This window comes from Lethenteron reissneri, chromosome 8, assembly GCF_015708825.2.
Source record: "Lethenteron reissneri isolate LAM-NWPU_2019-01 chromosome 8, ASM1570882v1, whole genome shotgun sequence".
NCBI classification, from domain to species: Eukaryota; Metazoa; Chordata; class Hyperoartia; order Petromyzontiformes; family Petromyzontidae; genus Lethenteron; species Lethenteron reissneri.
Genome location: NC_083786.1, coordinates 9,331,789 through 9,356,192, shown reverse-complemented (window position 1 = coordinate 9,356,192; position 24,404 = coordinate 9,331,789). Strand labels below are relative to the sequence as shown.

The window sequence follows — 24,404 nt, the reverse complement described above, 5'->3', positions numbered from 1 at the left end:
CTGGTAGTCATTTAAGCCTCAGTCGACCTAGGGGAGCGCACAGGGCTGGTTCAGGTATCCATCACTGATGATGGTCGCCGGGTTTGACAAAGATCCCCCATATAGTCTTTAAAGACTGTTGGGGCAAGTGCTGTTAACAAGCAGCACCTATGAAGGCCGGCACGGCACACGTGGGAGTGGGTGGCCAACATCCACGCCCGGCCGCCTTTGTCTCCCAAGTGGCAATGTTTTGTACACACCGCACCAGGTTCTCTTTGAGGCTGAGTCGACCTAGGGGAGGCCCAGGACCTGTTCAGATAATCGCCACTGGTGTTAGCCGTGAGCGGGAATCGAACTCGGGTCGCCGGGGTTTGTCACGCAGCGCACTAACCGCTCCTCCACGGACACACACAGGAGGTGCTGCACGTTGCTGGCCCCGAGACGCAGCTGGCCTCGGCGGAGTCGTTCCTGGCGTCGCTGCGCGGGGGCCTCGTCACGCCGGCCGTGTTCGCGCAGGGCTTCCTCCCCGCCGTGCTCATGAACGTGGAGCACCGCGACCCCGGTAGGCAGCCGGCGCCAGGGGCCTCGACGGCGTCAACGGCGGCGCGCATTAAGCTAGTGCGGGGCCTGTAGCGTGATGTTATTAAGGGGCCATAAATAAAAAAAACTAATATTAAAACGCACATTTTTAATTTTCGATTTAAAGCTTTCGTGACTGCAGGGATTCTTGGTTCTTTCGGTTCTTTTGGTAAAGTCACGTAGAAGGGAAGTAATAAAATAATAGGTGAAGAATTCTTCACCTGAAGACGGCTGCTTGCGTTGTAGCCGAAACGTCGTGAGAATTATTTTATTTTATTATGTTTTATTCTTATTATTTTATTACTTCCCTTCTACGTGACTTTACCGAAAGAACCAAGAAGACACATTTTTAACTTGCACAGTAAAGTAAAAAAAAATGTTATTTGCTATACAGCCAGATAATATGACAAATCGCTAACCTGAAACACCCAGTCGTCCAGAAACGTTGAAGGCAGTATAGTACTATAGTAATAGAGCAAGTGCAGAATGACTGAACCGGAATTTATAGCTTGAAAGCATTTAGCGCGGGGCCCTTGAAAGTGTGGGGCCCGTAGCATATTTTTTATTTGCTGTTAGGATAATCCGGCACTGATTAGCATGGGACCTTTTTTTTTCCGCCAGCGTCAACATGATGGGGAAAAATAAAGTCTCTAGTGTGGACCAATCGGTTTCAAAGACAATGTAAATATTATCAGAGCATGTTTTTTGTTTGCATGTTCACCACAAATACCGCGTGGTTATTGCAGACAGGATTCCTTGAAAATGTATTCTGTTTGGTGTTTTAACATCTTAACACCTGTTTTATTGCCAGAAAGGATAAAACCTATTGGTATAAAGTCGAGGTGTTTACCTTTCCTGACACTAAAACAGGTCTTAAGATGTTCAAACACCGGATACCTTTTGCAAGACATCAAGTCTGCATGAGTCACACACAGTACTTGTGGCAAAACATGCAAACAAACGTGCTCTAATAATATTTACGCAATGTCCGTGAAACCAATTGGTCCACACCAGAGACGGCAGCCTTCTTTATGGTCTCGTCTCACCACCGGTGTCAGACCATGGAACGCCAAAAGAGCGGGACAGCTTGTCTTTTTCGGAAGCGGCCTGGCCCCACGAATGATACACCCGACGAAGTGGCTTGTCATCACGTGGACATTTACCAGCCGGCCCTCCCGAGGGCAGCGCCGTCCTCGGTGTGCCGCCAAATTGTTGGGGAACGAAGAGGCCGGTGGCTCCAGCGTGTGGTGGAGGCGGCGATGACGGTGCAGCAGCAGCAGCAGCAGCCACGGGCGGGGGGGGGGGTGGACGGGGGAGCGGGGGGATTTTGTGTTTAGTTTGTTGTCCTTCCCCCGCACCTCTGATTAGCACGGTTGGCTACGTACGGGGCAAAAGAAGTTCAACGTACGTGCATGGTCCAACATGGACCAACTAACATGGTTCAACATGAACTAACATGGACCAACATAATTTTTGTGTTTAGTTTATTGTCCTTCCCCCCCCCCCCCCGAACCTCCGATTAGCATGTTTGGCTATGTACGGTGCGAAAGAAGTTCTGCATACACACATACATACGCGCATGGCACCTCGTTCCCCAGCCAAAATGTCCAGCTACAGCCCTGGCCAGGATGTCGGTCTGTGGGTAGAGTGGCAGGATTGCACGAGGGTGATGGGAAGTACTGATCCTGGCCCGGGATGAGACGAGCAAGGGGGCTTGGAGGGGGGCTTCATAATGGTCACGTCAGGAGTGTTGAGCTGGCACCGCTGAGGTCCGAAATTGGGAATCCGGGCTCCATCGCTTGACTGTGATTGAGCCGGCTTCATGAGTGTAGTGAATTGATGGTCCCTGTAGACAACAGACTGACATACTTGTCACTGATGTGGTCGTTCAGACCATATTCTTAGGTTTTTTCGGTAAAGTCACGTAGGTAAAAAATTTAAATTAATAAAAGTAAAATAAAAATAAAATAAAAATCACGACGTTTCGGAGGCAACACAAGCTTCCGTCTTCAGGTGGAACCGTCACAGCACGATAGCTGTATCAAGTGAGAGAAATTCCAAGAACACAGTATTTGTATATATATGGGTATTACCTTGTTATCTCGGCATCTCTTTAGTTCAGACAATTTTGTCAAATCATATTTACGGTTCACTGACAGATCGTCTCTGATGCCGTCTTTAGGCGACAGTCCGGATTACAGCTGCACAGCGTTTTCTTGAACTGCTTGTCAACATGGGGGCAGGCCTTCATCCAGCAGTGGAAATAGCCTGGCGTAGGATGCTACACGTCCGGTGTGCTTTGGCCGCGATGCTGTGTGAATGACGTGGATCCGTTCTGTTGGCGTCTGTGCGTTTTTTCCCGCCAGCGGTTGCCAACGCCTGGCTACAGACGCTGCTCACGGCCATCGAGATCATGCCCAAGGACCTCGTGAAAAGAGAGGTGAATTTTTAAAAAGTGACGTTCGCCGTTGTTTTTAACGCGAGGCTGAAAGCGGGGTTACGCGTCGGCTCTTGTCTGTCCGTCCATCCGGCCATCTGCAACATGGGGGGGCAAAATAACTCTGGTAAATGGGATCCAATAATGAGACTTTTTACCCCGATTGGAATCTGGATACATTCATCAAAAGGGGTGTCCGGAACTGGAACCGAAGCTAAAAGGATCCATCCCCGGCCTGCCGGTCGGGGTGGGCCTTCCTGGGCAGAGCTACTATCCGAGCGCTGTGGTTTCATCGGGGCCTATGTATGGCTCCCTGCGTGCCTGCCACGAGCGCTACCATGATAATTAACCCTTTTCCGTTTCGATGACGTACGATGACATACGTGTACGTCATCAGTTTTTCTTACGATTCTGTTCCGATGACGTACGTGTACATCATAAAAACGAAACCGGAAGAGAAAAACTAAAATAAAATAACTTTATCGATACCGAGGCTCCCACAAGTCCATGCTGGAGGGCATGTGGCACATTATGGCGCCAGCTATCATAGAGTGCGGTCGTGTCGCTACGGTGAGTGCAATGCCTTTAAGAACAACGGCGCTGCACCTCTCTAAATAATATTAATGCTGAGCCGCTTGCGAGTTCCGAGATTCAGAGTGAACCCTGCAACTTGCAGACGTCTCAGAACGGGAAAGGAGTAATAAAAAAATGCCGTCGAGGACAAATACACGTTGGAGAGCGTTACGCAACTCACGTGTATGCACGGCTCATATAGTTGAGCCTGATCAGCCAATAAATACCCGATAAGTAGCGATGATGATAATAATAATACATTTAATCAGCACAACGCAGACAGATGACAATTTAAACAAGGAGAGGCCTTCACTCAGCAGTGGATAGACCATGGCTGATGATGATGGTGATGATCATAAAATTAATCACGCTGATAATAATGACAACGATGTTAACGATGTAATGACAAGTATAAATCGGAGCAAAGAAGGGAGATGATGGGGGAGGCTTTCACGCAGCAGTGGATAGACCATGGCCAATGACCATGATGATCGATCGTGACGACAACGAATCAAAAACGCAATCAGGGCAATGGTGAAAACCGACGCTTTCGACAGGCGAAGGCCCTAGCCGAGCAGCGGATAGAGAATGGACGTTCGTTGCTGTCTTCACCTCTGCCACGGTGAACTCGATTTTAACCCCACGACTGCTCTGGGCCGATCTCCCGCAAGGTGCTGGGCATCGCCACCGCCAAGGGGCAGCTGTCGCAGGCCGTGCCCTCACGGATCGTCTGCTGCAAGATCCTCGGCAAGATCGCCACCAAGTTCGACGCCTACACGTGAGCGGCGGCCATCGTGCGCGTCGTCGCGACAACCCGTTTGGTTTTGGGCCTCTCCGTTCACGTGCCACGGGAAGGGTTGTGGCCCCCCCTGAAACGTCGTCCGCTATTGTTGTTGTTGTTATTGTTGTTGTTATTGTTGTTGTGTACTTGGCCTTTCAAGGGCCATGGTGCGCGGTGGCTTTTTGGCTGGCCATCGAACAAAGACGGTCACCGCATCGCCCGCTTTCGGATGCACTTCTGCGGCCCTGGGCAGTGTTGAGTCTATGGGCAGTGTTGGGTCTATGGGCAGTGTTGAGTCTATGGGCAGTGTTGAGTCTATGGGCAGTGTTGGGTCTTTGGGCAGTGTTGGGTCTATTGGTAGTGTTGAGTCTATGGGCAGTGTTGAGTCTATGAGCAGTGTTGGGTCTTTGGGCAGTGTTGAGTCTATGAGCAGTGTTGGGTCTTTGGGCAGTGTTGAGTCTATGGGCAGTGTTGGGTATTTGGGCAGTGTTGAGTCTATGGGCAGTGTTGGGTCTATTGGCAGTGTTGAGTCTATGGGCAGTGTTGGGTCTTTGGGCAGTGTTGAGTCTATGGGCAGTGTTGGGTCTTTGGGCAGTGTTGAGTCTATGAGCAGTGTTGCGTCTATTGGCAGTGTTGAGTCTATGAGCAGTGTTGGGTCTTTGGGCAGTGTTGAGTCTATGGGCAGTGTTACGTCTATGGGCAGTGTTGGGTCTATGGGCAGTGTTGAGTCTATGGGCAGTGTTGAGTCTATGGGCAGTGTTGAGTCTATGAGCAGTGTTGGGTCTTTGGGCAGTGTTGGGTCTATTGGTAGTGTTGAGTCTATGAGCAGTGTTGGGTCTTTGGGCAGTGTTGAGTCTATGGGCAGTGTTGAGTCTATGGGCAGTGTTGAGTCTATGGGCAGTGTTGAGTTTTTGGGCAGTATTGAGTCTTTGTGGCTCGCCATCGACCAGAGACGGTCACTGCATCACGTGCTTTCGGATGCACTTATGCGGCCCTCTGGAATGCTCTTCCTTTCGATATTAGGAAGCCACTAGAGATATGCACCTTTAAATCATAATCTAGATTGAAATCTAGTTTCTTTAGAACTGCTTTTCGTGCTTAGTTTGTTGTCCTCCCCACGCACCTCTGACTTGCACGGTTGGCTACGTACGGTGCGAAAGTAGTTCAACATCCACACATACATGCGGTGGTGTTTTGTTTATGGTTTACAACATCATCAACATCACCGTGAGAGCCGCCCGGTTGGGCCCGTTTAACACCCCCCCCCCTCCCCCCATCCGGTGATGGACGCGGTGCAGGATCGGTAAGGAGGTGCTGCCGCTGGTGCGGGCGCTGTGCCAGGACGTGGAGCTGGAGGTGCGCGCCACCATGTGCCGCCAGCTGGAGAGCGTCGCCCGGGGCCTGGGGTACGTACGCATGCACGGGTTTCGTACACGCGCATGCACGGCTCTCGTACGCGCGCATGCACGGCTCTCGTACGCGCGCATGCACGGGTCTCGTACGCGCGCATGCACGGCTCTCGTACGCGCGCATGCACGGCTCTCGTACGCGCGCATGCACGGCTCTCGTACGCACGCATGCACGGGTCTCGTACGCACGCATGCACGGGTCTCGTACGCACGCATGCACGGCTCTCGTACGCACGCATGCACGGGTCTCGTACGCGCGCATGCACGGCTCTCGTACGCACGCATGCACGGCTCTCGTACGCGCGCATGCACGGCTCTCGTACGCGCGCATGCACGGCTCTCGTACGCACGCATGCACGGGTCTCGTACGCGCGCATGCACGGGTCTCGTACGCGCGCATGCACGGGTCTCGTACACGCGCATGCACGGGTCTCGTACACGCGTGCGCGTGCTTTTTTGTGTTTAGTTTGTTGTCCTTCCCCCGCACCTCTGACTTGCACGGCTGGCTACGTACGGTGCGAAAGAAGTTCAACGTACATACATAGATGCGCCACGCTCACGCGTAACCGCGTGTGCGACGACACCAGGCTGGAGCAGACGCGCGTGGCGGTGCTGCCGGAGCTGCTGGAGCTGGCGGCGGACGAGGAGGGGGGGGTACGCACGGCGGCGCTGGAGACGCTCACCAACGCCATCGCCATGCTGGACTCTGGTGGGTGCAGCGCCTGCCCCTGAACCCCCCCACCCCCCCTCCCCCCACTGCACCCATTCCTCAAGCCACCGCGACCCCCAAAACCACTAGACCCCTCCTTCTAGCTCCACCGCTCCGCCTCCCCCCTTGACTCCACCTGGACCCCCCCCCCCCCTCCCATGATAATGATGTGTTGACGTTGATGACAATGATGATGTTGTGATGTGCGGGTGATGTAGCGACATGCCGGCACACGATGGTGACCATGATGATGTTAATGATGGTGATGATGATTTTGATGATGTTGATGATGTTGATGATGATGTTGATGATGATGTTGATGACGTGTGGGCGACGTTGCGACGTGCTGGCACACGATGGTGACCATGATGATGTTGACGATATTGATGATGATGTTGACGATGTTGATGATGACGTGTGTGTGACGTAGCGACGTGCCGGCACACGGTGGTGCCGCTGGTCGAGGGGTTTTGTGAGCGGGCGCTCGCCGGAGACGAGAACTCCATGCCCAGCCTCGCCCTCAACTTCGGCCGCCTTTGCCACAGCCTCTCCGGTAACAACATCATCATCATCAGCAGCAGCAGCAGCATCATATTCAGCAGTGTTATTGTGATCATCACGATCACCATCACCACCATTATCATCGTCATCATCACCATCATCGTTATTATCACTCACGAAAATCACCCTCATCATTGGCACCATCATCACGGTCATCAAAACATCGTCCTTATCATCATCATCATCATCGTAGAGCATTCTTCCCGCAAATGAGTTTGATCTGATCGCACCGTCAAGCAGGGCGGCGCGTCTCCCGCGATCTGAGCTCGCGATCGCTAGGAGACCGATCGTAGACCCTCTCTCTCCCCCCCCATCTCCCCTCTGGCTCCCCCCCGCCTCCCCAACCTCCGCCACCAATGCAGCCATGCTGAGCGAGGAGCAGCGCTGGTCGTTGCTGGAGCACTACTGCCGGCTGAGCCGCGCCGGCGCCGCCGTGGAGAACGGCAACGGCCACGGTGGCAGCCCCGGCACGGACGGGCCACGGCGCGATGCCGATGTCTACATGGGGCTGGCGCAGCAGCAGCTGGTGCCGGGTGCCAGCGGCGAGCGGTCGGCGCGACAAGTGGAGTGCCGTAGACACTGCGCGTACAATCTGCCCGTACGTACGCACACACGCGTCCGCCCGCGCAATCACGCACGCACCCCACGCGTGTACACGCACGTACCCACGCATGCACCCGCACACCCATACATGCACCCACGCACTCATGCACCCACGCACCTACACACCCATACAAGCGATCAAAGACAAAGTCAAAGATCCCCCCATGTTCTTATTTTATTATGTTTTATTATTTTATTATTTCCCTTCTACGTGACTTTACCGAAAGAACCAAGAAGATGAATCCCTGCAGTCACGAAAGCTTTACATCGAAATCCCCCCATGTAGTCTACCTAGATTGTCTCTTTTAGTGTCTGCATCTCTATGTCATTGCCGCCATCTCTATGTCTTTGTCTGTGTCTCTCTATCATTTCTGTGTTTCCATCTCATATCCATTTGATATCCATCCCTTAGTGTGGGTCAGAGGTGACTTTAAGAGATTCCAGAGGGAGCGCTTCTATCGACCGCTGTCCCACGAAGAAGGTTGCACGGTTCTGCAAAAGTTCCGAATTAATGAATTGTCTCATAACGGAACACCGATTGCACAAAACGAGATTAAATGTTAATTTCCATACGTATAAGTCAGCGCACAGCTCTACGTACCTGGCAAACCCGAGTTACATTTCCGTTCGTGACCATTAACAGAGGCGAATATTTCCACCGGTCCTGGGCCTCCTGTAGGTCGACTCAGCCTTAAATGAGTACAGGGCAGGGTGTGTTATACATCAGCACTGGCGGGGAGACAAAGGCGGCCGGCGGTGGCGCTGGCCACCCACCCCCTCGTGTGCCATGCCGTGCGCGGACTTCACAGGTGCCACTCGCGAAGAGCAACCGCCCCGACACCCTGTTCAAGGTTACACGGCGGGGCGGGGGCGGGTCTTTGTTTTGTGTGTGTGTGTGTGCAGGCCATGGTGCAGTTCGCCCAGCCGGAGAACTTTCCTAGCCGGCTGCGGGCCGCCTTCACCGCCATGTGCCACGACCGCGACGCCGGCGTGCGGGCGACCGTGGCCAGCAGCCTCCTCGAGGTCAGTGCACCCGTCTTATGAGCACGCGTCTCATGAGCATGCGACTCATGAGCACGCGACTCATGAGCACGCGTCTCATGAGCACGCGTCTCATGAGCACGCGTCTCATGAGCACGCGTCTCATGAGCACGCGTCTCATGAGCACGCGTCTCATGAGCACGCGTCTCATGAGCACGCGTCTCATGAGCACGCGTCTCATGAGCACGCGTCTCATGAGCACGCGTCTCATGAGCACGCGTCTCATGAGCACGCGTCTCATGAGCACACGCGCATGCAGAGGCCTCCGCTCAGCGGGAGTCGTGGGCCAAGGAAACTTATTTGGGGACCGTGGCAAGGAGACTGGCCGCGCTTTTTGGCAAAAGTTACTCGCGGCGACGGTTTTGGGGGCGATGTTTTCCGGGGGAAATCGTGCCGGAGAAGTAGTGGAATTTTACCGCATTCTCCGCAGTTATGAGACCGCTCTGGAAGGTTCGATGCACCACAAACGTGTGCCCCGGTGTCAGTAAAGTTATACAAAATCTGTTCGCGCACACACGCACACACATGCACCTTTGCTTTAAAATACAGGGGAAAGGAGTGCCTCTTTTAATCTGGAGAATACGGTGCAGCAATCGCTCGCTTACGCCACTGCTGCTGGAAGAAGCGGCTCACACTCGAGGGAGCCCTCGGGAGGGCATCTTGCCCGTGGTCTTCTTCCATGCTGGCTAGGCTTGTTTGAAGCGGTGGGAGAGCCCACTCTTTTCCCCACCTCACCCCGGCCGTCCGATCGACTCACCGTGGTTGCACCCGGTTGCACTGCTGGGTGGACAAAGGTGGCGGGGGAGGTGATTTTATTAACGTTCCCCATTGTCTTCTTGGTTCTTTCGGTAAAGTCACGTAGAATGGAAATAATAAAATAAAATAAAACTTAATAAAATTATTCTCACGACGTTTCAGCCACAACGCAAGCAGCCGTCCTCAGGTGAAGAACAGGGCTGTCAGAAAGAGGATGGCTGCTTGCGTTGTGGCCGAAACGTCGTGAGAATTATTTTATTATTTTTATTTTTATTATTTTATTATTTCCATTCTACGCGACTTTACCGAAAGAACCAAGAAGATAAATCCCTGCAGTCACGAAAGCTTTAAATCGAAAGTTCCCCATTGTTTAAACTGCCGCGTCGGGAGAACAAGCCGAGCCGGCGACCTCTGGATTGCAGGTCCAGTGATGGCCAACCATTACCACCGCTGTGGCAGTACAATCATGAATATACAAGGTGCTTCAAAAAAATGGAAAAAGAACGGATAATACACTGTAACATGATAACAAATGTAATGTTAATCGCTTCAAAGAGTCAACGAGTTTACACTTATTCACCATTATTGTCAACACGTGCCTGGAATTTTCTCCAGGTGGTCTCCAGAGCCCGGAGGCACATTGTTTCAAATTTTCAGAAGTGTTCACATTTTTTTGAAGCACCCTGTACATCATCGTGAATTGTCGTTATGATGCCGTTCAATTTTTCAGGTGGCGAAGCTTTTGGCCCCCAAAGTTCCACCTCATTCACAAGGAGCTGCTGTCACTGCTACAGGACGAGTCCTTGCAGGTGCGTCGCTCGGGGAAACGCTCGCGTACACCGCTGTCGTACGCCTTGCGGTGGCGAGATGTTAGCTCCCTCGCCTGATATGCAGGAGGTCGTGGGTTTGATCCTGACCCTGACGATGCCTCTATATTTGGAGTTTGCATGGTCTCTCTCCCCGTGGTCGCTGGGATTTTTCTCCGGGTCATCCAGTTTTTCCCTCCACATTGAGAATTAACGTGAGATCAGAGTATTTGGCTGCTATAATTGTCCACACGATGATAAGCCAGTCTATTCTTAGTCTTAAGCCTCACCTTACCATATTAATAAAAAGTGTGCCGTTCCTGGCCTTTCCCCCCTCAACCATTATATATACGGGGTGGTATTTCTTGTGATCTCTCATTTACTTGATACAGCTGTGACGGTTCCACCTGAAGACGGAGGCTTGTGTTGCTTCCGAAACGTCGTGATTTTTTACTTTGTTTTATTTTACTTTTATTAATTTAATTTTTTTACCTACGTGACTTTACCGAAAAAACCTAAGAAGGTGATAAGCCACTTCGCTGAGCTATCATTTGTGGCCAGGTCGCTTCTGAGAAAGAGCGACTATAGCTCAGTGGGCCTTACCTGGTACAGTAACAACAAAGAAAGGCAACAGTTGCGTCAACACCTGCGCGTTAAGCGGGGACTTGCCGTGTATACAGAAGGTGGAAGGTGCGCGGGGGTCGCGCGGGGGTCGCGCGGGGGTCGCGCGGGGGTCGCGCGGGGGTCGCGCGGGGGTCGCGCGGGGGTCGCGCGGGGGTCGCGCAGGCATTGACCTCGGCCGCTGCGGTTCCCTCACAGGTGCTGGATGCCCTCGTGGACAACCTGACGGAGGTGCTGCTGCTCGCGCGACGGACGGGCAGCCACGAGAACAAGGTGAGCGCTTGGCTCTGCGCGTGCTTCTATCGCTCTGCCACTTACAGACATCCAAGAAGCAGCAATATGCAGTCTGTTCTCCTAAAACGCTCGGTAATAATAAGAACACCGCGTTATGGAAAAATCGCGTTTTAATGAATAATACATAATACAGGGTAAAGCACGGTCCGCGATAACACGTGAGATGCATACGCAGGCTGAACAAAGACTTGAGGCACGTGGGTAGCATCTAGAAGCATCCAGCAGCATCCTTCCGTGTGCGATGCTACGCCGAGGCAGTCGCACAACCGCTTACTCCTACTCGTTCGGCGTAGTTCTGTTCACTCAATCGCGTTATATAAAATTCGCATCCGAGTTATAAAAAAATATGTTCCCTTATACCGACGCTGCACCGGATTCACCGACGCTGCGGCAGTTTAATTGACGTTTCACCAGTTTAACCGACGCTGTGGCGGTTTAACTGACGTTTCACTGGTTTAACCGACGCTGTGGCGGTTTAACTGACGTTTCACCGGTTTAACCGACGCTGTGGCGGTTTAACTGACGTTTCACCGGTTTAACCGACGCTGTGGCGGTTTAACTGATGTTTCACCGGTTTAACCGACGCTGTGGTGGTTTAACTGACGTTTCACCGGTTTAACCGACGCTGTGGCGGTTTAACTGACGTTTCACCGGTTTAACCGACCCTGTGGCAGTTTAACTGACGTTTCACCGGATTAACCGACGCTGTGGCGGTTTAATGGCCGCCGGGTCCCGGGCAGGCTCCACCGGCGTCGGAGCTCATCGCGGCGCTGCTGGCGGCGGAGGCACGCGCCGGTGCTTCGCTCAAGTGGCGCCTGCACGAGCGGCTCGTGGCGAGCCTCGCCGGTCTCCCCGCCGTGCTGTCCAGCGACCAGCTGTACTACAAGTTCGTGCCCGTGGCCTTCCGCATCATCGACACGCACGTACGTGTACGTGCGTCCCGCCCTGCGCGCCCACTCCACCCGGAGAGCGGGGTGTGCGGCCCGGGAGTGCGACCGCCCGCGGAGACTGAACGATGAGAGGAAATTTGTATTTTTGAAAAATTTAGATTTAGGATTTTTTGGGTTTTGATGAGGACGGTTTTGTGTAGTTTTTTTTTACCCACAATAGACATGTGCCGAAAGAACACTGTCTTTGTGCTATCAGAATGGTGTTAACCGATGCCACGTGACATCACTTTTGGTGGGCGATGTCGCGATAGTGACGTCACTTTGTGTGACGTCATGTTTTAGAACCAATGCGAAATAAAAAAAAGTTAAAGTTTCGTATCTAGGGTTAGTTTCTTTTTCGGATTAATTTGAAAATCTTGGAATGCATTCATGAATGAAACCAATCATCGACCTCACATATTTGGGGGCCAAAATATAAAAAACGAGTTTGTAATCTTTTGACTCGAGTTACAAGCCCGATGGGTGGCAGTCAAGGTCAATGATGGAGTCGCAGCCAAAGCAGCCTAGTGGACGTCCACCGTGGAGATGGAGCGATGAGATGAGCTCGTGTAGCCAGATGGATTCACGCATCACAGTGTCGCGGGAGATGGTGATGACTTGGGCAGGCTTTTGTCCAGCAGCGCTATGATCGTGGCTGATGAAGGTGATGGCATTGCAAAACGCTAAAATAGTAGCCGTGAGAAGCAGCATATTTTGTCCTTAAGAGCAAACCATTCGGCATCCATGGTGGATGCACGTGATGTTTGCATGTTTACAGGACTGGGCTCTCATTGGGGGGTTTAGATAACCGACATATCTTGGGCCACATTTCCAAAAGAAGTGCAGTGGATAGAGCGTGGCTGACGATGAAGAGCTGCGCGTTTATCCATCGCGTCATTCACCCGAACGTGGACGTGAACCCACCGAGGCAGTGATATAGACGAGGGCCTAACCCGCGCGGTGTCACACACCCCCACCCCGTGCCCCCCGCCCCTCCCCCCTGCAGCGAGTGCTTCCCGTGCAGCAGGCGGCGGTGCGGACGCTGTGCACGCTCATCCGACACAACCGCCGGCACGAGCAGCGGCAGGAGATGTGCGACAAGCTCGTGGCGCGTGAGTGCAGCGTGGCGCCGCCACCTCCCTCTCCCGCTCCTCCCTCTCCCGCTCCGTCGGTGCCAGCGGGGCGGTGGCGTGGCTATCGAGTGTTGCAGGCGGCGCGCGGAAGCTTTAAACTCATGCCGGACAGCCCTGGAGACAGGGCCTATGTCAATGGCTAGTGACGACCGCAGCGGTCAGTGTGAAGCCAACGACAACTTCTAAGATGACTAACATGATTGGAGACTGCAGTGCATGAAGGAAGATCAAACATATGGTAATTGGTTCTATATAATTATCTAAAGAGTTCGCTTATTGGCCGACCTAATTGTATTTTGGGGTAGGGGGTGATTGAGTGGATTTATTGTTTGACCTCCTCAGTCGACGAGACGCTGGTGGCACCTCCAATCAGCACGGGAGGCTACGTACGGTGCGAAAGAAGTTCAACATACTGTACAAACGTACAGGACACGAGAATAAGATAAAGAGAACCACGATATGAAATCCACGGACTTCACTCAAATTCCACAGGTTGTCGCCGACCACTTTGAGGCCTCCCTCCATTGTTCGTCACTGCTCAGGCTTAGCTCAGTTTCAAGTGGCTCAAAGCCATGTGCTCAACTTGAGCCAGCTCTGAGCATGGTGCCCGTCCAAAGCTCAAGATTTCCAGGAGCTGAGCCTGAGCCGCAAGGCCACGACTGAGCCGCTCGAGCATCTTTGGAAGCCTGAGCCGAGCCACGTTGGAGGCCAAGCCAGAGCTTGGAGGCCTAGAACAAGATGAAAAGTGCCAACTGAATTAATACTGGCGCGTGTGTGCGTGTGTCCGCGTGCGTGTGCATCCGCGCGTGCAGAGCTGTGCAGGGCGCGTAGTTTCCGCCGCCGTGTCCTGTTCCTGGACGCGTGCGGGTACCTGATGGAGCACTTCTCCCGCGCCTTCGTGAAGCGAGCCTTCTTCACGCACGCCATGGCGCTCACCTGTGACCCCGTGGCCAACGTCAGGTGGGTCAGGCGGGCTGGAGGGCCCGGCATGGCCTGGCACGGCACAAGGCACGGGGGGCACCACTGCCGTACCGAGCTGCGCCGCTCCGTTTGATACCGCGCTGTTGGACACTGCCGCTGGCGCTTGTGGTCCGGTAAAAACCACAGAGGCTGCTTACCCCTGGTTTACATTTTTGCCGCCCACGTGCAACGGATTTCGAGGCAGAGCTCTTTACGCAGGATCGGTGTGACTCCCAAACCATCGGGCTTCATAGGCAGTCGCCGTGTAAGGGTGCGCGGACCCAAAAGGCTGCCAGTTTGCATCGAGGTGCTCGTTAAACAAACGCTTTTCATCGTCGTATTTATTCCTTGCGTTCAATTCCCGCTCAAGGCCAATTATCTGAACCGCACCTGGGCCTCCCCTAGGTCGACTCAACCTCAAATGAGTACCCAGTGCGGTGTGTAGACATCACCACTGGGGAGACTAAGGCTACTGGGCGTGGTGCCGGCCACCCACCTCCTCGTGTGCTGTGGCCGGCACTTCAAAGGTCCTATTCTCTCTATCGGCGCTTTTTTCATCATAGTTATTCCTTGCAACAACAACAACAAAAAATGCACGACCCCCAACCGCTGTGCCCAACCCCAGGATGCGGCTGTGCTCGCTGCTGCCGCGCCTCAAGGCCTTGCTCCGCCTGCCCGGGGACCACGATCTGCAGCAGCAGCTGGAGGCGGCGATCCGGCGCTCGCTCTCGCAGGAGCGTGACGCCGATGCCCTGGCCGCCGTGCGCAAGGTGAGGCCAACGTGAGGTCGTGTCGCAAGGTGATGGCCTCGCATTCTCAAACGACCTGCAGACAAATGTGAGACATGAGCCACGATCGTTATCCATGCAGTGACCCAGCGGAGGGCACTTTCTGGCTACACCACGAGTTGCCAGGACTCTGCGCCAGCCGAATGAACGGGCCACGGTGGGTGGCGAGATGTTAACTCCCTGGCCTGGTGTACAGGATGTCGTGGGTTCGATACTGAGCGTGTCGCCGGTATATTTGGAGTTTGCATGTTCTCCCTGTGGTCGCGTCGATTTTTCTCCGGGTCCTCCGGTTTTTCCCTCCACATTTAGAATCAACGTGCAATCAGAGTATTTGCCAATATCAATTTCCACACGATGATAAGCCACTTCGTTGAGCTGTCATTTGTGATAGCCATGTAGCTTCTGAAATATAGCTGTGTATAGCTCAGTGGGCCTTACCTGGAAAAACAAAGTAGGAGTAGTAAGAGACTTGGTGGACAAGGCATGATGTGACGAAGGCACCGAGAGAGACGTGGTGAGAGCGTTTCGTTGAGACGGATGACACGTGATGGACCTGTATTTGAAACGGTATCGATGTGTTTGTCTTTGGTTCCGTGTCACCAGGCGGTGTTGGCCCTCGACCGCATAGAAGTGGCAGTCGACTCGGTGAGACACGGACGGACACCGTTACGTATCATGCAGAGTGCGGTCAGAATCTTGTGAACAAGATGGGAAAAGTGAGGCAGCTAAATTGCTGTCGGGCCTCTAGCGAAGGCCACAGTTTTCATTTGACAATTTACACACATGCTAAATGAAAGCATCTCTTGCTGTAAAGAGTTAATAGCAACAACGATGCATTGGGAGAGGGAAGAGAGCAACTCGACAGGGCAGCCGAGGTGGTGCACCTCCTCAACACCCTGTCGGGCACCATGCTCGTCGCGACTTCACATTATCATCAACGTTATTTTCTCGCTCACGAAGATTCAAACCGGTGCAGGGCAGCCCGGGATGGACAGCCCCGGGGTGTGGCTACTGGCGGAGAGCTGCGTGCCGGTTGGGTTGTCTCGTGTCCCTGTGCGAGGAATGTTTTTTGTGCTTCTGCTTTCTTGCGTTTACCGTTGCAAGTTGCACCGGAAGCCGTGCGAGGATGACCTCATCGATGAGCAGAGGGAGCAGGATGAGAACCTGTTGATGGAGGTAAGGGGTTCTGTCACGCTGTAAGAAGTTGTCTGTCTCACAATTGTGATCCTTTTTGAACTGTATTTATCCCCCCCAGTTCTTCTTGGTTCTTTCGGTAAAGTCACGTAGAATGGAAATAATAAAATAATAAAAATAAAACATAATAAAATAATTCTCACGACGTTTCGGCCACAATGCAAGCAGCCGTCCTCAGGTGAAGAACATGTCTGTCGAGAAGAACCAAGAAGATGAATCCCTGAAATATCCCCCCAGTGTTAACACGATTGCGCAACCCTTCGTGTTAGTGAACGGCCCACGAAAGCGGATATCATAGGGCTACCTCTGAGGTCCCTTCTCAGTGCCTTGTGTTCCCTGCTGTAGGGGGAAGCACTTCCCCACCCGCTCTGCCACTGAGAGCAATGTTTGGGAAAGTCAAACAAATGTTTAAAAATCCCCAAAAAATTTTACTTTGGCAAAAACTTAAGTGGAAATCAAACCTAATGTCATTTAGTGCACTTAATGTGCCTATAGTCCAACTCTCATTTTAAAAAAAAATATCGGCTTGACTGGCATGCGATGAACATTACTGTGTAGCAAGGCGGATGAGAAGGTGCTGTCCTATAGAGTGGATAAAGGTCTCTTAACGGGCGCTCAGAAGTAGTTCTATTATAAACACTTCCGCGGACTGTTCTCTAACACGGGGTGTTACGCTGCTCTTTGGGAGTTCCTAACAGATTCTTCATCACGTGACATGATGCCGAGAGCACATTCAAGAACAGAATGGGGGTGGCGGGCGGGGGGTAAGAAGACAACGCACTTTTAACCAAATTAATAAATTTGCATTTACTGTCGACGTCTCCCTTGTTGTTGTTGTTTGCTTCAGGAGCAGCGTGAGAGGGAGAAGCAGCACGCGGATAGCAAGTGCAGCCAACAGAAGCCCAAGGGAGACAAGAAGAAAGGTGAGATCTCAGCGGCGCGAGGTCACGGCCGTCCAAGACCTCGTCGAGGCTTCGTGACCTTTAGCATCACAATCCCAACACGGGCGTGGATTCATTCAGAGGGCATCTAAACGAGTGGTGAGACGCCTACAGCATTGCGGACGGACCTCACGAGGCCTACCGGCCCGCACTCGGAATGTATCCATCGCTGCGAGCGTCTCGATCTGAGAAGCCCAGTGGGCGTGTCGTTGAAAGTGACGAGAGGTGACTGGGGCCTGTGTTCATGAGTGCCGCCCCTGCCGCAGGTTTTTATAAAAGTTCTCTTTGGCCCTCGGTTTAGCGACAGAGTTCCTCACCCCACGTTCCGAACTATGGTGTTTTTAGCCCAATCATTGGTGATCGGGCCGAGATCTATAAACTCCGCTACGCTTGAGAACCCGATGTAAGTCACTTGGCGGTCGAAACCCGGGATTCCAGCCGGGGACAGGGGGCGGGTGAATCTCAGCGCCACGATTTCTCGTCGTCTTATTTTCAATCCCCTCCTCCAGGAGCGGCGCAGGAGGCGAGGAAGATCGGCAAGCTGTCCCGCAGCAACTCGCTCAGCATGCAGCCCCCGGCGCAACCGGTGGCACCAACGCCGGCCCCACCGGTCAAGGGCAGCAGGTGGGGTGGGGCGGGGGGGGAGCGCCGAGAGGGTGTGGCGCTGGGGAGCGGTTACGGGTCGACCTCCTGAACCCCGCCCGACCCGACTACCCAATCAACCACGTGTGTCACAATTTTTAACGGGCAAAAATCTGCAGTCGTTTTGTCTCGATTGCACGAGGCATCGTGGGAAAGGCTCCACCAAGATTGATCGTGTCTGGCAACCTACAGCTTCGGAGCCGCGTGCGGTGGCTCTTCAGGGACTGCTTCATGACGTTATTTATTTATGAAGGACCAGCGCCGTCTCGGATTCAACGCGCAGTGCAATATTTAGGGGTTTTTTCTTCCAAAATTCGAAGCAAATGGCTCTTCTTGTTACTTTGGTTTGCCAACCCCTGGTAATGGGCCAACATAATACAACTCGTTAGCGAGATATATTAATTCGATTCAAGCTGGAAGATTTGAGAACGATTAGCAGATAATCAGATGTGCATCGCAGATATTTTTTGGGGGATTTCTAATGGCAATAACAACAGGTCAGGCGAATATTTATATTGACCGTTGAGATAACAGGCTTGGGCACGACGCATCAGGACTATCAGGGATGATGGCGGCTGGTTGAGACTAATGCCAGTGCAAGCCAAAGGAGGGAAACACGCTCAAGAGCACGTAGATGGAGCAATGATATCGGCTCGTGTGCAGGAGCTAGATGGGTCATTGCATCGCAAGACATGAGGCTTTCGCAGGGTGAGAAGCACGTGGATCAGGGAGCGAGCGCGAGCCGTTTCTTGACCGAAATAAAACTGTGACGATGCCCGACCTTGTCACCTCCCTCCCGATTGGTCTGTAGGAAGAGCTCCATTGGCTCCATCGGGAGTGCCCATTCGCCGGTGATCGGCGGGCGGAGTCAGGTGCCCAGCCTCTTCCCTCCGTTAACAGGTACAACGTTCACAGACACGACGGTGCCGTGCTGCAAACTCCCTAAACTCGGTCAAAGGATGTGAAGTAGTCGCTGCACATTGCTCCTCGATGAACCTTCTAAAGTCATCATAAATGTCACGAGACGGTTCGCTGTTGAACGCAAGTCGACTGTTACGTAATCCGAATATTTTATTTATGCTGGAAGAATCTGATGAGCTATGAAGCTCTTTTTCACAGATGTCCAGTAGGGGGCGGGTGAGAACGTTACAACAAACATTGCAACAATATAAGTCGTGCAAAGTACAAGGTAAAAAAATCACCAAAACACATACAAGTAAAACCTTGGATTGCGAGCATAGTTCGTTCTGGAAACGTGTTTGTAATCCAAAGCACTCGGTATATCAAAGCACTCGTATATCAGTTGTCATCATGTGACGCTCGGCAGACAAAGCGTATACACGTACTACTCGTTTATCAAATGAATATTCATTTTAAAAAATTGCTCGTATTGCAAAACACTCACAGACCAAGTTAAAACTAAACCATCCTACTTAGGCAAAACCCACTGAGGTATCAGCTTATTTTTCAGAAGCGACCTGGCCACAAATGAAGGCTCAACAAAGTGACCGATCATTTGGGCATTTATAGCAGCAAAATAATCTAAATAGCCTAAACGCATGTTTCAAAATGTGGAGGGAAAAACCGGAGGACCCGGAGAAAAAAATCCACGCTACCACGGGAAGAGAGAGACACCGCAAACTCCAAATATCCAGCAGCAGGCGTCATGGTCGGGATCGAGCACCCCACCTCCTGCGTACCAGGCGAGGAATATAGAGGAACCCGAGTACATGCCTCGTATCCCCTGAAATCTGCATCACGTCCTCGTCTATAGAAAGCCGCCGGATTTGTCGCTCATCGCTCGGACAGCGTGTCGTTGCTAAATAATGTGACGACTGAATCGCCCCTCTAATCCCCTCTATCCCCTTTATCTACCCACCCCCCCGACAGAGAACCCTGGGCGGCCGCGATCCAATAGCAACCCGGCGGCCAATCGCAGCCAGGCCAAGCCGGTTACCGTGGGAACAACGCCGAGCCAATCGGAGAAGAGGGCAGTCGTCAGGGACGCCAATCAGAGGAAAGTGACGGAGAAGAGCAGCGCGTGAGTTTGAAAACACGTGCAACGCAGTGCAGCCAGACTTCTTTAAGTTGTTTGAAATTGCCTCTGTCGCTATTAAGAGAGTTACTGTAAGTAACAATCGTGAATAATACGTTGACTATGAAAGCGGGGAATGGCACGAAACGTTCACCTGCGTCGCGGCGATTTTCAAAGCACATTTTGTGCTTAAATCGTTTCCACTTCTAAAACAACTACTGGTCATTGACGCTCGACAATATATGGAGTGATCTAACATCAATGTAAAAATAAAAAAAACTCAACACATTTTGCGTGCTGTTAGGAAGGGCCATTGCCCGAAACGTCACCCATTATAGTTTTTTTTATTTTAAGTCCACGCAGCGTTATAGTTTTTATGTTGAAATTCTTTTTCACCGTACGTAGCCAACTGTGCTGAATGATGGATATGTCGAGTTTTGTTGTTCTGCTTGTGCACCACTGCCAACATGGCATCATCAAACAACTTGCTTGCCATGTACGTGCTGATCTGCAAATAAATATACCACGTGATAGCCGGGTCGCTTTTGAAGAAGAGCTATTAAGCTCAGTGGGCCTTACCTGGTGAAAAAAAAATAGTTTCTGTCCAACTTGCCACACTCGCAAAAAAATACATTTCTTAACGGTCCGTCTCTTGTCTTCCCGTTTTAAGAGCCACCAAAAAGGTGAAGCCATGACACTCGAAGGATTCCACCGCCGGTACCTCCACTTTGTATTCCCGGAATTTTCCGACGGCGGCGACTCCATTCGCCACCGCGTGGGGGTCACGGTAGGGTGGGGGGGGGGTCATCGCAAGGGCGTCCTTCCACGTTGCTGCCTTAAACATTCCGGAATTTTCCAACGGCAGGGTATCCATCCGCCGCCGTGTGGGGGTCACCGGGGTTATCGACATGATCCTCGTAAGGGCGTCTTTCCACGTGCCTGCCTTAAACATTCCGGAGTTTTCCGACGGCGGCATCTCCATCCGTCGCCGTGTGGGGGTCACTGGGATCATCGACGGGATCCTCGCAAGGGCGTCCTTCCACCTGCCTGCCTTCAACATTACACCCACCGCCCCCCACGCCCCACCGTGGACTCGCGGTTAACGACCCCGGACGTTTGTAAACAACCTCAGAGAATTTAGTTACTAAAAAGATAAAGAATAGCACCCACATCGAGCGCTCGTTTAATAAAAGGTGTTGTTGTTGTGTACAGTTTCTTGCCTATGTAATTTAATTTATTGGAATGTTTAGGACGTTTTAAAATATCCCCACGGACGTTTCACAAACGGCTGTGACAGCGGCGCCGTTTTTAATATTTAAAAAAGTTGCCCGGGGGGAGTTTTGACCAACTCTGGGCAGTGCTCACCGATTGCCTGCCGCCTCGCAGTTCTCCAATAGCAGTGCTCTTCACTACTAAATGCAGTGCCTGATTACTACATTACAAATACAGCAAGTGAGGACGTCACACACATACACACATATTCACGTGCAGCAATCAAGAAATGGCATAGTACTTTAACACACCATCCACATTTTTCATGTCATCATTTACAGCCCCTTTTTTCAACTCCACTGCTGGATGGAAACCTTACCGTGCCGCGTCGGTCATGGAAGTTCTCTGGCCCGTACTCTGCTCTGGCCACTGGCCCGGTTCTGACGTCACTCGCCACTGATGTTAGCCGTGACTGGGAATCGAACTCACGATGGTGGGTTCATGGCTCGGTGCGGTAATCACTGCGTTGATACGCCACCTCCAACTTTATTTTATATACTATATCATTCATCTGGTTTAAACGATAACTTATTTAAAAAGCGAGTAGTGGCTTTAACAGTGAGGGTGGAAGTTCTATACATACTTAATCCTGGGCAAGTGTTCCGATGCAATTGTTTTAAGTTGGGGCGCTACCCCTTTGACTGACATCGATAAAATAATAAGTGAGCAGCCGCACTGTCATTGGTGGAGCAGAAAAATGTCTCTCCATATCCCTGTCCGTGTACCGTGTCCCCATGTCTCCATGTCTGGCACTATCCGTGTCTCCTTAGTGTCTGGCGGGTCTTCCTGTGTCGCGCGGGGCATTGTCTCTCTTCATAATCAACGTTTTTGGGTTTAGATCGCGTTATTTATAAATGTGCCGTAACCCTCCACCACCCGACACGGCCAATCAGTAAAAAAGTGTCACGTTGACAAAAGACAAATAGTTCACTGCTTTAGCCCACCGGTGTGTTGAAGCGTGAAACCACAACATTTACAATTTGAGTACGATTTATAAATAACGCGATCTAAACCCAAAAACGTTGATTATGAATTAATATTGGTCGCGAAAGCCTACGTGTTAAAGATTGTCTCTCTCTCTCATGTCCCCCCTCTCGTCCTCTCTGCCGCCCCGATCCACGTGTGGACATTGCTTCACCCACTTCATGTTCGCCTGAGCCTCCACTAAAAAGGGATTTGTTACCGCCATCCTGTTGAGGGAATGTTGTGGAAAAAAATATTTTCTTCTAATAATTCCCAGGAATTTAAAACCTGGCAACATTGACGAAATGCTTCGGGTCGGCAAATGAGGGGATTGACTTTCAACATCGAATGACAAGTCAATGCACCGTGGAAATGTTACAAATGTGACTCATAAAGCGGCGAGGCCTGTGCAAAGTGTAAATTACCAAAAAAACCTGCAGTATTTATAAGCTTTTCATAAACCTGTGTAAATAACAAATGTGTGTATATTCTTGTTGCTGTTGTTACCGTGCGTCAGGAAATCAAAGTGAGCGTTTTGGAGTGGGGAAACACCCGCGCGTTAGTAAGCATTCACGAGATTACTTGATTTTATCTTAAAGTTTATTTTCACTTTTTTTTCAATGAGCTCTTAATAAAAAAATAGATCATTCACTTTTTTCTGAATATGATATAAAAAAAATAATGCAACGTTGTACAAAACTTGTGCACGCAATTGAAACGTGCTCTGGGTTTCTAAATTTCATCCTTAATCGGAATATTTATTGATACTGGAGGAATCTGATGGGCATCTTTTACACAGACGTCCAAATTCACCTTTGTGAGCAGCTTCAACAGCATAAACCCAGTGGGCCTGGCCACAAGCAGCTTGTATATACCGGCATATCCAAGAAAGACAAAGGTTGCCTGCATCGTCTCTTGGGGCAAATGCTGTTAGCGAGCACCTGTTAAAGCCGGCACGGCGCAAGAGATGGATGGTGTGGACAGGACACCACGCCCGGCTGCCTCTGTCTTCCCAGTGGTGATGTTTACACATCGCACCAGGTACTCATTTAAGGCTGGGTCCAGTAAACGGGATGACCAGGACCAGTTCAGACACCAATGTCAATCGTGGCTGGGAAGCAAAACTCAGGTCCGCCCGGTTTGTCGCGCAGTGCATTAACCACTACTCCACCGCTCCCCACCACCAGCCTGTCAAAATATATAGTCGTACAGACTACTGGCACAAGTGATGTTAGCGAGCACCTATTAAGGCTGTCACGGTGCGTAGGGTGGGCGGACGGGTGATGTGGCTGGCAACACTCTGCCTTTGAGCACTGATAGTTTACGCATCGTATCAGATACTAATATGAGGGCGAGTAACCGAAGGGAGATCCAGGAATCGCCTGCCACTGATGTTAGCTGTGGCCAGGAATCGAGACTCGGGTCGCCGTGTTCGTAGCGCATTGCGCTAACCACAGCGCGACCACTCCACGCTCCAGCTTGAACACAAATACAAAGACCACCCTATAGCCTTACCAGACAATTGGGGCAAGTGCTATGAGCGAGCGCCTATGAAGGCCGGGCACGGCACACAAGGGGGTGGTGTGGCCAACACCACGCCCGACCGCCTTTGTCTCTCCAGTGGCGATGTTTACACACCGCACCAGGTACTAATTTGAGGCTGAGTCGAGCTAGGGGAGACCCAGGACCATTTCAGATAATCGTCACTGGTGTTGGTTGTGAGCAGGAATGAAACCTGGGTTGCCTTGTTCGTAGTGCAGCGCGGCACTAACCACTACACTACCGCTCCCCACAGCTTGAACACACGCGCACACACATACTGTACTATCACACAGAAATGTGTCTTGTGAAACAATTCTAAGAAATTTGCGACTGCCGCAAAGTGTTGGTGTTCTGCGCCATGCCTTCCATTTCTAAAACAATCTTGTACATTGTAGAGATTTAAAAAAATTGTTAGAAATTTACAAGTTTTTTTTGTAAGCGACGAATGTCCTCACCACCACGATGTGTTTCGTGCAGAACGAAAACATAAAAACGAAAACACTTTAAAAAAATTATACAAAATAAACAAACGAACCGAAGTTTTGAAATGCTCAAATACGAACGGTGCTTTAACAAAGCGTAAGCGGCGTGAGTTACTCTCAAGTCTTGAGGTTTATGAGCTTGGTTGCTATGCGTCTGCTGTCAAACAGATCGTAGCATTTTCCCAGAATGTTTTACAACCTCTGAACAGCCCAGTGGTACGGCCAGCACTTGCGGCTGTAAAAACACTTCAAAATCGTGAATCAAACCCAGGCGTTTTATCATGAAAGCCGGACACGGTATGGTATGGCATCTGAAATCAGCCGCTACCTAATCGGCGTCAGAATTTTAATGTGAACTATGTTTTCGGGTTCAT

The 24,404-nt window shown here is 51.5% G+C and overlaps 1 protein-coding gene across 1 annotated transcript in view; it reads left to right on the top strand.

Moving 5' to 3' along the window:
* Positions 1-24,357, top strand: part of PPP4R4 (protein phosphatase 4 regulatory subunit 4) — a 74,571-nt gene extending 50,214 nt beyond the window's left edge. Inside the window, 22 exon segments of the mRNA XM_061580818.1 lie at positions 394-541; positions 2,925-2,998; positions 4,240-4,346; positions 5,648-5,755; positions 6,346-6,467; positions 6,898-7,020; positions 7,391-7,626; positions 8,535-8,654; positions 10,159-10,185; positions 10,187-10,237; positions 11,054-11,128; positions 11,890-12,072; positions 13,085-13,190; positions 14,024-14,171; positions 14,797-14,941; positions 15,563-15,604; positions 16,064-16,135; positions 17,001-17,076; positions 17,604-17,718; positions 18,548-18,636; positions 19,627-19,777; positions 20,442-24,357. Of these exon segments, the coding sequence (XP_061436802.1) occupies positions 394-541; positions 2,925-2,998; positions 4,240-4,346; positions 5,648-5,755; positions 6,346-6,467; positions 6,898-7,020; positions 7,391-7,626; positions 8,535-8,654; positions 10,159-10,185; positions 10,187-10,237; positions 11,054-11,128; positions 11,890-12,072; positions 13,085-13,190; positions 14,024-14,171; positions 14,797-14,941; positions 15,563-15,604; positions 16,064-16,135; positions 17,001-17,076; positions 17,604-17,718; positions 18,548-18,636; positions 19,627-19,777; positions 20,442-20,466 (2,343 nt within the window). The 3' untranslated portion in view covers positions 20,467-24,357.
* The last annotated feature ends 47 nt before the right edge of the window (positions 24,358-24,404 follow it).